This window comes from Nerophis ophidion, linkage group LG02 (assembly GCF_033978795.1).
Source record: "Nerophis ophidion isolate RoL-2023_Sa linkage group LG02, RoL_Noph_v1.0, whole genome shotgun sequence".
Lineage (NCBI taxonomy): Eukaryota > Metazoa > Chordata > Actinopteri > Syngnathiformes > Syngnathidae > Nerophis > Nerophis ophidion.
This window is the reverse complement of record NC_084612.1, coordinates 35,188,522-35,203,995: the sequence shown is the minus strand read 5'-3', so window position 1 is coordinate 35,203,995 and position 15,474 is coordinate 35,188,522. Positions and strand designations below refer to the sequence as shown.

The 15,474-nt window shown below is 40.4% G+C and overlaps 1 protein-coding gene across 4 annotated transcripts in view; it reads left to right on the top strand.

The window, feature by feature from the left end:
* Positions 1 to 15,474, top strand: part of dhx38 (DEAH (Asp-Glu-Ala-His) box polypeptide 38) — a 47,256-nt gene that overhangs the window by 22,527 nt on the left and 9,255 nt on the right. For all 4 annotated transcript variants that reach the window (XM_061882509.1, XM_061882517.1, XM_061882503.1 and 1 more), the window contains exons 7-20: positions 3,521 to 3,594; positions 3,674 to 3,829; positions 3,909 to 4,070; positions 4,189 to 4,296; positions 10,212 to 10,330; positions 10,452 to 10,589; positions 10,688 to 10,874; positions 11,261 to 11,446; positions 11,527 to 11,667; positions 11,784 to 11,894; positions 12,089 to 12,205; positions 12,315 to 12,422; positions 12,511 to 12,623; positions 13,965 to 14,173. In XM_061882509.1, the coding sequence (XP_061738493.1) occupies positions 3,521 to 3,594; positions 3,674 to 3,829; positions 3,909 to 4,070; positions 4,189 to 4,296; positions 10,212 to 10,330; positions 10,452 to 10,589; positions 10,688 to 10,874; positions 11,261 to 11,446; positions 11,527 to 11,667; positions 11,784 to 11,894; positions 12,089 to 12,205; positions 12,315 to 12,422; positions 12,511 to 12,623; positions 13,965 to 14,173 (1,929 nt within the window). The remainder of the gene's footprint in view (positions 1 to 3,520; positions 3,595 to 3,673; positions 3,830 to 3,908; positions 4,071 to 4,188; positions 4,297 to 10,211; positions 10,331 to 10,451; positions 10,590 to 10,687; positions 10,875 to 11,260; positions 11,447 to 11,526; positions 11,668 to 11,783; positions 11,895 to 12,088; positions 12,206 to 12,314; positions 12,423 to 12,510; positions 12,624 to 13,964; positions 14,174 to 15,474) is intronic.

Sequence of the window (15,474 nt, the reverse complement as noted above, 5' to 3'; positions counted from 1 at the left end):
TGCAGATGTGGGGATCCCCCCCTGGGTGACTGGTGCAATGGATACTGAGTGGATAAAGTTAATAATGTAAAAGTCCAGTCTATTGGGAGACCAGCAGGGGATCCTCTGATGCAAAGAGAAGTGGTCCATCCTGGGTCCTATCTGTAAACATCTGTGGAGGCTTATCTGTGGTTATCAGATAACCTCTCCATGAAGAAAATGGGGGCAGAGCAGAAAAGAGAGACAGCAGATCAACTGGTCTAAAAGGGGGTCTATTTAAAGGCTAGACTATACAAATGAGTTTTAAGATGGGACAAAAATGTTTCCACTGAGGTAGTATCTCTAACTGTTACTGGTAGGGCATTCCAGAGTATTGGAGCCCGAATAGAAAATGCTCTAAAGCCTGCAGACTTTTTTTGAATCTCTAATAGGCCGGAGTTCTTTGAACGCAGAATTCTGGCCTGGACATAGGGTACAATACAATCAGCAAGATAGGATGGAGCTAGGCTCTTTGGTATTTTATACGTAAGTAGTAAAACCTTAAAGTCGCATCTTAAGTGCACAGGAAGCCAGTGCAGGTGAGCCAGTATAGGTGTAATATGATCAAACTTTCTTGCTTTTGTCAAAAGTCTAGTGGAAGGTTATGTAACTGCACTCGAAGGCAAACTTATTATTTGCGGCAACAAAGAGTTTTTTTGTTACCATTTAGATGAAATGGAAAACATTCCCACCACACACTCATGTGTTGTGGCACTTTCATGTTGAAAGAATAAAACTAAAATGATCAACTACATCATTAAAATAGAGTAGTATTGCAATGTAATGTATAATAATGTAATAATAATGATACATTTAATTTAAACACTGCTGTTTTTGATGCTCAAAGTGCTTTACGGTGAGAACTAAGAAACCTTTATTAATTCACTGCACATTCACATATTGGTGTTGGCAGTCATATGTTTGTGATATGCAGGTTTAGGTATCAATGTTGTTTGTGGTTTTCAACCAGTCTTCTCAGTAGCATTTTTCAACTGCAACCATGTTTTTTTTTAGGTTTAAAATAATATATATATGTGTGTGTGTGTGTGTATGTATATATGTATATATACACACATATATATATATATATATATATATATATATATATATATATATATATATATATATATATATATATGTATATATGTATATATATATATGTATGTATGTATGTATGTATGTATGTATGTGTATATATACACTCAAGTAAATAAATATTTGAACACCCTGCTATTTTGCAAATTCTCCCACTTAGAAATCATGGAGGGGTCTGAAATTTTCATGGTAGGTGCATGTCCACTGTATGAGGGATAACCTAAAAAGAAAAATCTAGAAATCACAATCTATGATTTTTTAACAATTTATTCATGTGATACAGCCGAAAATAAGTATTTAAACATCTGTCTATCAGCTAGAATTCTGACCCTCAAAGACCTGTTAGTCTGCTTTAAAAATCCTCCTCCACTCCACTGTATTATCCTGAATCAGATGCACCTGTGTGAGATCGTTCGCTGCATAAAGACACCTGTCCACCCCGTACAATCAGTAAGACCCAAACACTCAGCATGGCTAAGAGCAAGGAGCGGTCCAAAGACACCAGAGACAAAATTGTACAACTCCACAAGGATGGAAAGGGTTCTGGAGAAATTGCCAAGCAGCTTGGTGAAAAAAGGTCCACTGTTGGAGCAATCATTAGAAAATGGAAGAAGCTAAACATGACGGTCAATCTCAATCGGAGTGGAGCCCCATGCAAGATATCACCTCCTCCCATGTCCGAGTTTTTGCCTCCGTGACCGCTGAAGCTGCACACCGCTTGGCCTGTCGGTACCTGTCCTCTGCCTCCGGAGTCCTATGAGCCAAAATAACCCAATAGGACTCCTTCTTCAGCTTGACGGCATCCCTCACCGCTGGTGTCCACCAACGGGTTCTAGGATTACCGCCCCGACAGGCACCAACTACCTTGCGGCCACAGCTCCAATCAGCCGCCTCAACAATAGAGGTGCGGAAGATGGTCCACTCGGACTCAATGTCCAGCACCTCCCTCGTGACATGTTCAAAGTTTTTCCGGAGGTGGGAATTGAACATTTTTCTGACAGGAGACTCTGCCAGACATTCCCAGAAACCCCTCACAATGCGTTTTGGCCTGCCAGGTCTGTCCGGCATCCTCCCCCACCATCGCAGCCAGCTCACCACCAGGTGGTGATCGGTAGAAAGCTCCGCCCCTCTCTTCACCTGAGTGTCCAAAACATGAGGCCGCAAAGCCGATGATACAACTACAAAGTCGATCATGGAACTGCGGCCTAGGGTGTCCTGGTGCCAAGTGCACATATGGACACCCTTATGTTTGAACATTGTGTTTGTTATGGACAAACTGTGACGAGCACAAAAGTCCAATAACAAAACACCCCTCGGGTTCAGATCCGGGCGGCCCATCTTCCCAATCACGCCCCTCCAGGTTTCACTGTCATTGCCGACATGAGCGTTGAAGTCCCCCAGCAGAACAAGGGATTTACCCGAGGGAGCACTCTCCAGTATTTCCTCGAGTGTACCCAAAAAGAGTGGGTACTCTGAACTGTTGTTTGGTGCGCAAACACAAACAACGGTCTGGACCCGTCCCCCCACCCGAAGGCGAAAGGAAGCTACCCTTTCGTCCACTGGGTTGAACTCCAACGTACAGGCTTTGAGCCGGGGACAACAAGAATTGCCACCCCAGCCCGTCGCCTCTCACTGCCGGCAACGCCAGAGTGGAAGAGAGTCCAGCCCCTCTGGAGAGAAGTGGTTCCAGAGCCCTTGCTGTGCGTCGAAATGAGTCCGACTACATCCACCCGGTATTTCAGCCCCCCCCCCCCCAGTGAGGTGACGTTCCACGTCCCAAGAGCTAGCTTATGTAGCCGAGGATCGCCATAGTGCCCCCCCTCCGGGCCTGATACCCACAAATGATACCCAGATTCTCTAAACACCTTTGTAACTGTGACATACAGCAGCTTTTAAGAAAAAGAACAATGTATAGACCTGTATTATATTAAATGTTTTTTAGCACAGAGGCGCTAGTGCTATTTTGAAGCTTTACTGCAAACATGCCGACAACAGTGTTCAATAACACATCCATAATCGCGGACTTGCACACACGTATTAATGGCTTTCAACTTTGGCAATTGCAAACGGCAAGGTGCAATCAAACACCAGATTTCCAAACGTCATCATCTACACTGCAACCAGACTTTTGAGTATCCTTAAAATACTACTTTTGAGATTTCGTACTATATAAAAAGGAAAATAATACAACTTGACTTTCTTGAGGGTGTCGCAGTTCCAGTATTTACTACAGGGAAACCCTGCATTAGATCATTAACAGCCCTTTGAGACACTAGTGATTTAGGGCTATATAAGTAAACATTGATTGATTGATTGAAATAATGGCATAAGGTGAACACAAAGAGACTTTCAAAACCAGTTTATCTCTAAAGACCTGTGCTAAAGGTCCTTACTTTGTTTACTTTAGGTAAAAAAGATGGCGAAGGTGGAATTTCATTTGAAAACAGGGATGAGAAAGAGCAATGGGAAGAAGATCAGAAGGTAGGAGTCAAGGTCACTCGAATATGTTCCCTTGAATTGCTCATAGTCGCCATTAACATTTTTGACCTACACTTTGCAGCAAGCAGACAGAGACTGGTACATGATGGATGAAGGCTATGATGAGTTCCACAACCCTTTTACATCCACATCTGATGAGTATATCAAGAAGAGAGAACAGATCCTTCAGAAGCAGACTCAGAAAAGGATATCTGCTCAGAAACGTCAAATCAACGAGGTAATTATATTCTATTGCACTGCGAGTGTGGAGTTTATGTTGTGTGTTATGTTTAACAAGTACGTTTCTCTGTTAATAGGACAATGAGCGATGGGAGACCAATCGTATGTTGACTAGCGGTGTAGTGCAGAGGTTGGAGGTGGATGAAGACTTCGAGGAAGACAATGCAGCAAAGGTTCACCTGCTGGTTCACAACTTAGTCCCGCCATTCCTGGATGGGAGAATTGTGTTCACTAAACAGGTATAGTAAGGTTACAGTAGTAAATCCAAAACAATGTTGAGCAATGTATACATTTATTTAATTAAGGAGTTTCTCCTAAATGTTTGTTTGCCTTTGTGCATTTGTCCTGTCGCTGCAGCCAGAGCCTGTCATTCCTGTGAAAGATGCCACCTCTGACATGGCCATCATCTCCCGCAAGGGTAGTCAGCTGGTTCGTAAACATCGTGAACAAAAAGAACGCAAGAAGGTAGGATGGTTAATTTAAAACACAACAATTGCCGAAAAATGTATCACATATTCATTAACACTACGCTCTTGAACACTTTCTAAACTTTTATGTAATTCTAACACATAAAATAATGTTACTTAAAGGTCTACTGAAATTAGATTTTCTTCTTTAAACGGGAATAGCAGGTCCATTTTATGTGTCATACTTGATCATTTCGCGATATTCCCATATTTTTGCTGAAAGGATTTAGTAGAGAAAATCGATGGTAAAGTTCGCCACTTTTGGTACTTCCTGGAGAAGCCCCGCCTTTACCGGAAGTCGCAGACGATGACGTTGCAAGTGTGGGGGCTCCTCACATATTCACATTGATTTTAATAGGAGCCTCCAACAAAAACAGTGATTCGGACCGAGAAAACGACAATTTCCCCATTCATTTGAGCGAGGATGAAAGATTCGTATTTGAGGATATTGATAGCGACGGACTAGAAATAAAATAAATTTAAAAAACGAGTTAAAAAAAGAACGCGATAGCATTGGGACGTCTTCCGATGTTTTCAAACACATTTACTAGGATAATTCTAGGAAATCCCTTATCTTTCTATTGTGTTGCTAGTGTTTTAGTGAGTTTAATATTACCTGATAGTCGGAGGGGTGTGTCCACGGGTGTGTTGACGCCATGTCTCACGGGTGTCGACGGCAGCTGTACGGACGACATAAGCTCAGCTGATATCCGGTAAGTGGCGACTTTTTACCCACAATTTTCTCACCGAAACCTGCTGGTTGACATTCGGTTGGGATCCATGTCTGCTTGACCGCGCTCTGATCCATAGTAAAGTTTCAGCTCCGGGAATTTTAAACAAGGAATCATCGTGTGTTTGTGTGGCTAAAGGCTAAAGCTTCCCAACTCCATCTTTTTACTGTGACTTCTCCAGTATTATTTGAACAAATTGCAAAAGATTCAGCAACACAGATCTCCAAAATACTGTGTAATTATGCCGTTAAAGCAGACGACTTTTACCTGTGTGTGCGTAGCGCTCATACTTCCTAAAAACGCGTGACGTCCCGCGTACACGTCATCATTACACGACGTTTCCAAGACGAAACTCCCAGGAAATTTTAAATTGTAATTTAGTAAACTAAAAAAGCCGTATTGGCATGTGTTGCAATGTTAATATTTCGTCATTGATGTATAAACTATCAGACTGCGTGGTGGGTAGTAGTGGGTTTCAGTAAGTAGGCCTTTAAGAATGATGATAATGGAAAATTAGCTGTGCGATGAAGACTGCAGTGGCAGCATGACTCTTGTGTTCTTTGATTGAGGAACAAAGTTATGGAAAGTTGTTGAAGTCTTTTAAGAGACACTGCTGTCGTGGTCCTTATATTCCTTTTAACCTCTCTTATGTAGCAAAATGAAGATTCAGATAATAGCTTGTAATTAAGCTATCTTGTTTAGCATAGCAAATAGGAGATTCACCTTTTTAGGTAAGCATCTTCCTTTGGGGATTGGATTCAGTGCCAGAAGCCTGAAGCCCGCATTGTTCTGTCTGTGCACAGCAAATCCGTGCCGTGCACAAAATAATTTGTAACCTAAACTTTAAACACACTAAACACAACAAATTATTCTGTGTGAGTTTGCAATGCAACTTTGTGAGTGACAGGTGACAACAAGCGGCCACAACAGATAAAACAATATTCTTCAACAGTATTAAATTATTATTACTTCTGTTCAGACACTTTAAGGAGGACAAGATGTCTATCAATCACTTTATTGAACAAAACCCTTGTCACCACACCATAAAAATTATTCGCAAAAAAATACAATCTGGCCAACTGCCCGAATTTTGCCATTAAAAAAACATGCCAAAACCAACTTTGTCATGTTTCATAACAGCAGATTCTCATGTCTCTCTCTCTCTCTCTCTCTCTCTCTCTCTCTCTCTCTCTCTCTCTCTCTTTCTCTCTCTCTGTCTCTCTCTTTCGTCATAATACAACTTAAGTAACAAAGTGTTAGTTTGCTCATGATAAAACAAATGTGATCAATGAAAGCTGTACAACTTATCTCCAAAGTAGGACCCCGACCCAGACACACAATACTAGTACATAGCTCATGAAGAACAATATTTCTTTTGTTATTTTCACTGCTAGTGGGCCAAATCACCTGTACAGTGGAACCTCAATTCACGAACGCCTCTATTTTCGGTCTACGGACGTTTATATCGAGCCTAATATGCCTCGGTGTTTGATGCATATCGGGTTGTACAATCACTTCATTCATTTATGTATTCATTGTGTGTGTCGCTGGAAGCTCTATAAGTACTGCCGTTTTGATGACATTGCTTCCCTTACACGTTATTCTGAAGAGGCGGGGCCCCCAAATCACACCTTGCCTATAAATTGGCGAGGAGTAGAAAGCGGCGGTGGCGCCAGTGGCAAATGCATCTGCTCACAATTATGGAAGAAACAAGTGCACAATTGCAACCATTGTCAAAAAAGGATGTTTATATGGTTGCTGACTTTGCCAAAGGGGTTAAATAGCTTTGCGATGACGGAGAGAAAGTGCAAGGCCAGGCGAAAGAGCTGTTGTTTTTGTGGATACATGAGAAGCAGCTAGCCGGCGATAGCATTTGAAAGAAGGCTCACCATTTGTATGGGAACTCCTATCCATCCACCCATTTTCTATCGCTTGTCCCTTTCGAGGTTGCAGGGGTGGCTGGAGCCTATCCCAGCTGCATTTGGACGGTAGGCAAGGTACATACACCCTGGACAAGTCGCCACCTCATCGCAGGGCCAACACAGATCAACAGACAACATTCACATGCCAATCAACCTATCCCCAGTTGCATGTCTTTGGAGGTGGGAGGAAGCTGGACTACCTGGCAGGAACCCACGCAGTCATTGGGTTATACTCGTATACTCGTATAGCGCTTTTCTACCTTCAAGGTACTCAAAGCGCTTTGATACTATTTCACAATTCACCCATTCATACACACATTCACTCACTGAGGGCGGGAGCTGCCTTGCAAGCCCCCAAACCACCACCCATTAGATGCAAGGGTGAAGTGTCTTGCTCAAGGACACAACAGACGTGACGAGGTTGGTAAAGGGTAGGGATTGAACCAGGAAGCCTAAGGTTGCTGGCACATAGGGGTGGGCGATATATCGATATGCACGATATATCGCAGGTTTTTCTCTGTACGATATAGAAAATGACTATCGTAATATTCGAGTATACGTTCTCATGCAGTTGTTTTTAGCTGTGGGCATTACACTACAGGCTCTTCCCATTCATTCTTGTGTCTCCTTCTCAGACAGCAAACGCACCTTCTTAAATGCGTCACATACTGTCACGTCATACGTCACATACGTATACAGCCTCTCGGAGCAGAGAAGTAGCAGCGTGGCTAACGCTAGCTGTGATGCTAGCGGAGTGTTGCGGGTGGTAATACGAGAGAAAGAAGGTGCGAATCTGGGAACAAATGATGGAAGAATTCATTCCCGTCGTCTGGCGTTGGTTCAGCTTCAAGCGGGAAGATGTCGAATCATCATCATCATTAGCCGTTGTCAGTCCACTGCTGGACGAAAGCCTCAGCATGTTTCTGCCTTTTGGCGTACTTTTCATGCTAGTTATTAGCCTACACCTTCCACGCTGGCTTGGTGCGGGTTGGAAGGGGTATTTTATATCAGAGATTTTTTTCCTAGACTAATTGCCTTAGTGGGCTGTTGGACTTAGTCTGTCCTGTTTGTTGTCCACGCCCCAGGGATCCGCTCAGCTTTATGGCGCTGACTGCCCGCCAGTCACAAGAGAAAGTGCAAAAAGACAACTTTAATTTGTCAAGTTTGGGGCACAAGTGTTGCTACCAAAAATACCATTACTACTAATATGTAGTATCATTTGAAAAGTCACCTGCTAATAACTGTTTAATAAATACAATTTTGGTCAATTGAATTAGTTGTGATTTCCTTCTCTGCATGAAAGTTAAAAAGGAGCATATATTAATGCAGTATGAAGAAGAAAGATTTAATGTAGACACAGAATCATCATACTGCTGCGATTATATGCATCAAATGTTAATTCAAGGCTAAGGCAAAATACCGAGATATATATCGTATATCGGGATATGGCCTAAAAATACCGAGATATTAAAAAAAGGCAATATCACCCAGCCCTACTGGCACGGCCACTCTCCCAACTGCGCCACGCCGTTGGGAGATCATGCATACACCACACAGAAAGACCCTAAGCCCGGGGATCAAACCTAGGACCTTCCTATTGTTAGGCAACAACACTAAACCCTGTTCCAGCCTGCTGTAAATGACAACTTGATGTCCAAAAGTAACCATGCTGGAACCCAGCACGGAAGAACTATTTAAGGCAAGCCTTGGGTGTTTAGAAAACTTTAAAAAGAGGAGCCGTCATCCACATCGTTGGTGCACGATGGCGAGGCTGCTTAGACAAAGCTGCCGCTTCAGGGATTTCTACCTTAGCTAGTTTTTAACTGTGACAAGACCAGACTTTTTTGTAAAAAATATGCCATAGGAGGCCTTTATTACAGCAAAGGAGATAGCAGTACCAGGACAAAAGCCGATTGAGGACCGGAGTTTGTGCTAACACTAGCTGTGGCTGGAAAGTGACCCTAAGCATGTTTACCACTCCCACACTGTTCTAAAAATGCCACAAATATTCAAGGAGACAATGTAAAACGATTTTCTTTTCTATTTTTTTTTTTGGTAGCAACATGTTTGGTAACATTATGGAGTTCGGCGCACAAAGGGACTTTTGTGTGTGTGCGAACACATTGACAGTTAAGCTGGGTGTTGTTGTGTTTGGATAAATAAATAAATTGTTTAGCCAATACCTGCGTGTTATATCGGTTCGCATTGGCTGTTATATTGGTATTCAAAATGTGCATTTTTAAAATAAAATAAAGGCTTTTGTCGAGACTAGAACCAATTATTCATGTTTACATTGTTTCTTATGGGGAACTCTGTTTCACTATACAAACGTTTTGGTTGGAGAACCATATTCAAGTACCAATATAGTTTGTAAATAGAAGCTCCACTGCATTAGAAAATAATGGAAGTGGCTGATGTCATTTGATTATAGTAAGACATTTGACTTGTTATGATGTCAGGTCTGGGGCTGATGTCGTCACCTTGTGCACGTCTAATGGTGCTTTCATGTGGTCCACTGAATGGTTAAGGGAGTTTGTGTGTTTACTACGACACATAAAAAATTAGGGGGAACATTGCTTAGAAGGCGCATAACATTTAGACAACATCGTAAGGCTTTAGTTCAAATTAATACAAATGTTCTCACAAAAACAGCAGAGGAAACACACAGGTAAAAAGAGCTAGAAAGAGATACTTGGAGCTAGGCTGAAGCATGGCGTACGTTCCATGTGGCAAAACCAATCAGCTAGCAGCACAGAGAACACTGCAGCTTCACTTCTGAATAGACTACTTGTATTATCAAATAGATGTTATGATTAAAAATGTACTTTATGTAAAATACCTATTTTTCTAAATTTATATATGTGATGCACTGAGACTGTAGTACAGTAAGTTAACCACAACGAGATGAAGGAACACTGTAGAATACTTGTAATATATCTACAATAATAAGATAAAGCACCAAAATACCTTTTATTTTGATATCTAATTCAGTCACTCACTATCCTAAAGTTTTTTTTATATCTAATTCAGTCACTCACGATCCTAAAGTTTGTGTTAAGGAGGTTACCATAACCTTTTTACAATATATTATGTTGTTGTTGTTGTTATTGCCAGTATTTGCACTACCTAATCATGTCACTGAAAAATAAATAAATAAATTAAACTAAACGGTAATTTTTTCAGTAACGCTTTAATTAAAACTTGTGCATGCAACGAAGAATGTTGAATCATGTTTAATGACATGATGAATATGTTTTTAGGCCCAACACAAACACTGGGAACTGGCAGGCACCAAGCTGGGGGACATCATGGGCATCAAAAAGACGGAAGAAGGTGCAGGACATCAAGAGGTTGGCGAGGATGGCAAAGTAGACTACAAGTCAGTCTGGCTCTATTAACCTGTTTATACTGTAGTTTTACCCACATAATTATAACATCTATCTATTCTACCCTTTGTCTTCATTTAAGTATTTTTTTTATAATCTCTCTTTATATTATAGAGCAGAGCAGAAATTTGCCGATCACATGAAAGAAAAGAGCCAAGCCAGCAGTGAGTTTGCTAAGAAGAAAAGCATTTTAGAGCAGAGACAATACTTGCCTATTTTTGCTGTCAGGCAGCAGCTTCTTAACATCATAAGGTATGCTTAATGACACTTCATACCACTCAATGGCTCCAAAACCTTCCACATAATTCACTGAAATTACATGATCAACCATGTCTTTCTGTGTTTTGCAGAGACAACAGCATAGTAATTGTTGTTGGTGAAACGGGCAGTGGGAAAACCACTCAGCTGACACAGTATCTACATGAAGATGGCTACACCAGCTATGGCATGGTGGGCTGTACACAGCCCCGCCGAGTGGCTGCCATGAGTGTCGCCAAGAGAGTCAGTGAGGAGATCGGCACCAACCTTGGAGAAGAGGTGAGGCAGATGAACTGACTATACACACTTGTCTATAAGGTGTAGATAGAAATATCACAGTTGACGTTTTTGACTTGTTTAATTTGGATTTGTCCACATTATTAAATCAGATACATTTCTTAACACAAATGAAAATGTATCTACCAAAAATATGAATTACAATGTAAGGCTGCATATAACTAAAACAAATACTGTTTCCTGACATCAAAGCCTTTGTTGGCACTTTATTTCCAAAGTTTGGATGGAAGATATACAGTGTAAAACTGCTTATCAACTGAATTGGATTCAGTAGAATGTTGACATGGAAACTGATAATTGATTACGCTAACTCCAATTAACTGCATAATTCAATCGATAAAGAAAAACTGCAATCTTATGTGACACAGGTGGGCTACGCAATTCGTTTTGAGGACTGCACATGTGAGAAAACAATGATCAAGTACATGACTGATGGTATTCTGCTGAGAGAGTCATTGAGGGAATCTGACCTGGACCACTACAGTGCAGTTATCATGGATGAAGCTCATGAGCGCTCACTAAATACCGATGTGCTATTTGGCCTGCTCCGTGAGGTCTGTTTGTATTTCTCAGAGCTTCTCTACTTTAAATACATGAAATGAAGGTTTCTTGTTGACATGTCCTTTTCTATTAGGTTGTATCACGACGCACAGACTTGAAACTCATTGTTACCTCTGCCACAATGGACTCTGACAAATTTGCATCTTTTTTTGGCAATGTACCTATATTCCATATTCCAGGAAGAACATTTCCTGTTGACATATTATTTAGCAAGGTATGTGTTATTGGCCATTTGCTTCTTTGCTCCATAATTGTTACACTTCTATTACTTTTCAACACCATAATTGCTGTATTTTGTTGCAGTGATTTGTGCGTTTTTTTCTTGCTTAGACTCCTCAGGAAGACTATGTGGAGGCGGCAGTAAAACAGGCACTGCAGATCCACCTCAGTGGGTTGATGGGAGACATCCTTATTTTCATGCCTGGTCAGGAAGATATTGAGGTAAGGTACAGGGCAAGGCCTATTTAATTTAATGAATGCAATAGAAGAACATTTGACTTTAAATTGATCAAGATCTTTTTTTGCTAGATTTATACATCTCTGACTGAGCAAAACTAAGTATTTTTTGTACGGGCAGAATTTTAGATACAATAGGATATTCTGTTATTTATTAAGATATACTCTTGTTCTTATAGGTGACATCCGATCAGATTGTGGAGCGATTGGAGGATTTGGATAATGCGCCTGCTCTGGCTGTGCTGCCCATTTACTCTCAGCTACCCTCTGACCTCCAGGCCAAAATCTTCCAGAAGGTTTTTTTTAAATTTATTTTTCATCATATTTCATATTTCAAATAACCTGTTGTGTAATCATCATTAGTGACAAATCATTTTCTCCACCATTGTTTTCCACCATTTTAAGGCTCCAGATGGAGTTCGGAAATGTATTGTTGCAACAAACATTGCTGAGACTTCCCTCACTGTGGATGGGATTATGTTTGTTGTGGATGCAGGATACTGTAAACTTAAGGTACCCCGAGCCTCCAGCCGCCTTACAACTCTCTGGCTGAAAATATCTGTATTTCACGATTGTGATGAGCCTTTGCACATATTAACAGGTGTTCAATCCTCGCATTGGAATGGACGCATTACAAGTGTATCCCATCAGTCAAGCAAATGCAAATCAGCGTTCTGGCAGAGCAGGTCGTACAGGACCAGGGCAGTGTTACAGGTATTGTATCTTCCTCTCCATTGATTTTTAAAGCAAGAAACCCCAAATTTTACTGGCAAGAGATTTTACTTGACCATTTGTTGACTGAAAAACACACGTATTGCAGTACATTTTTTATAGTTAATGCCCAATGAGGTATGTCTTCATGAATATAATAGTCATATGATGAAGATCACGCAAATTATATTTGTCAACTAATGCTACAATAGAGGTGTTGGAACAGTTGCTTGAACCTGAGAGCATGCTTAATTTTTAGCTGTGACTTCTGCCATATGCACTTAAAAGGGACCTACAGTATTTTGCAAAACAAACTTTTCTAATAGTACCGTTATTTTTGTCTTTGGAATGTGCTCCAAAAACTTCAAATGAAACCATGGAGTCGTGCCTTCCTTCAAACTTACTCCAAACAAGCTGTTTTGAGTTTGCACAACTTGTGATGTCAGCGGATATCTCCACATGAAGTCAAAGTTTACTAAAAGAACTTTGCACAAGTCTGACATTGTAGTCTATAAGTTCCCTATTTTTCTCTATCATCTTGTTGTAGGGTCAACTGACTCATACATACACATGCATCCTCTGCTGTTTCGATTTCTTATACAAATTAGCGTATAGTTCGAACTTTGTCAGTAGACTCAATGGAGGCGCTAAAAACTACAACGTCTCACGGGGAGAAGATGAAATCAAAGTGCAGGCACGTAAATAAGATTGCCCTCCAAACGACGCATACTGAAGAGACAGTCAGAAACTGGTATGAAAATGGTCTTTTACCTGCTTGAACCTGGCATCCGCATATGTGGGCATCACAATTTTAGTTGTGTGGACCACAATACAACATTCTCCACAAGACTCTGGTTTCCACTTTCAAGGACATTATACTGCCATTTAGTGGTGGAGAAAAAGTATACCACATAATATGTTCAATTTAAGATGGCAGAGAACAACTTTAACCTTTTTTTGTTTATATACTTACTGGGTTCCAAAGAGCCCACACAGCCAACATAAATTAAAACGCGTACCACTCATGATTTCAGGTTTTAGGACGCTACAACATAATGAATGCAAAATTTTGACCAAAGAACCACCATTACATGTTATATAGACCACGAGGAAGTACTTTAAATGTAGGAAAACTATCATAGCATGACCCATTTAAGTTTCTATCTCAACTTGTTTGAAAATGAAGAGTATAAGCTGCCATACATGTCTGGGGTATATACTCTTCATTTACACATTTACTAATGTGTTGGTGTTACCTACTATGCAGCATATGCTCATACCTAGTCAAGAGCTATAGTCAAGAGTGATTAATAATAATATATTCAAACATGTCTCCCTAATCAGGCTCTACACTCAAAGTGCCTATAAGAATGAGATGCTAACCACCACCATACCAGAGATACAAAGGACCAACTTGGCCAACGTTGTCCTGTTGTTGAAGTCACTGGGTGTTCAGGATTTGCTTCTCTTCCACTTCATGGATCCGCCACCTGAAGACAACATGCTTAACTCCATGTACCAGCTCTGGATCTTGGGAGCTCTCGATAACACTGGTGGGGACTACACATTCAATATACTGTAGCTTAGTTGCATTTTTCTTATTGCTGGTATTCCGACAAGTGATTTTGTTTCCCGGAAGTGAAAACCTGTGGTGGTCAACCAAACTAAGTTGGCAGTTTTACTGCAAGCACCGCGCGCACTGAGTACAAAAGAGGATTTAATCTTCCTCAAAAAAGCAGATTGGAGCAAAAAATCCAACATTGCAATGGAATATAAAGCCCTTTACTTTATCAGAAAATATTTTTGGAGTAATAAAGGATTATTCATCGGTGAAGTTCCCAGACTTGTCAAACTATTGTGCGCTCAAGACGCCATTTTACACAACAAAACCGATGAAAACTTGGAAAAGCATGGAGGTCTACAACTCCGTTGTGTGTGACTGCGTTAAACATATTGGTATCAAGACTCTCCCAATTAAATATGCATAGTTTTTGCTTGGGTGAGGTTGCATTTCATGATTTAACATTGTTTCTATTGTCATGTTTGTAGCTTGCCCTTGCTGTTGCACCCGCTGTTTACAAATATGCATATTTTTTCCCGTCTTTATCAAAAGATAACATTAGATGTCAACATTGTGCATGTGCTGAACGCTATATTGATGATTGTTGCCTTTGGTAAAAGCTTAACTGTTTGGTTTTGCTCAGATTAGATTTTTTGGATTTACACTTGCCGAGTTGGTGCTTTGGAAACACTAAACGTTAAAAGTATATTAAACAAATCTTGAAAGAAGTGATCACAGCAAACTTGTGCATTCTTTGGCTCTGCTCCCTTGTTCTGGAGTGTGTGGTACTTTTTTTGTCTTTTTTCATAAATTCGTGCGCTTTTCTGTCATTCTTGATTACCTCTGGATGAATTTTGAAGAAACGTTCATCCTTTTCACGGTTAAAACTGTTTGTACAGCTGAAAACAACGAAATCATAGGGCATTTTTCTTCAAGAAAGGCTAAATGGCGCCTAGTACCCATTGATAATAGATGCTGGCTTGACCACCACACGGATTATTTAAGCCGGCCGTGACATAGTTTTGAATGCACGCAATTAGATTCTGTTGGTCTACTTATGTTGGAGCCAATTAAATAATAGTAGTTGGTGTAAAATAGTCTATTATACATTTAAAACAATTAGCCTGATTAGTACAATAGTTAATTTAATAATAATAATTATGTTTTTTACAGTCCTTAAAATATTAGCAAATTGAAGAATGTATCACACATTTTTTACCTCAATTTTTATTATTAAGTATTGAAAAGTTAAAAAACTAGTCTGTGATAAACAGTGACATCTAGTGGTGAGAT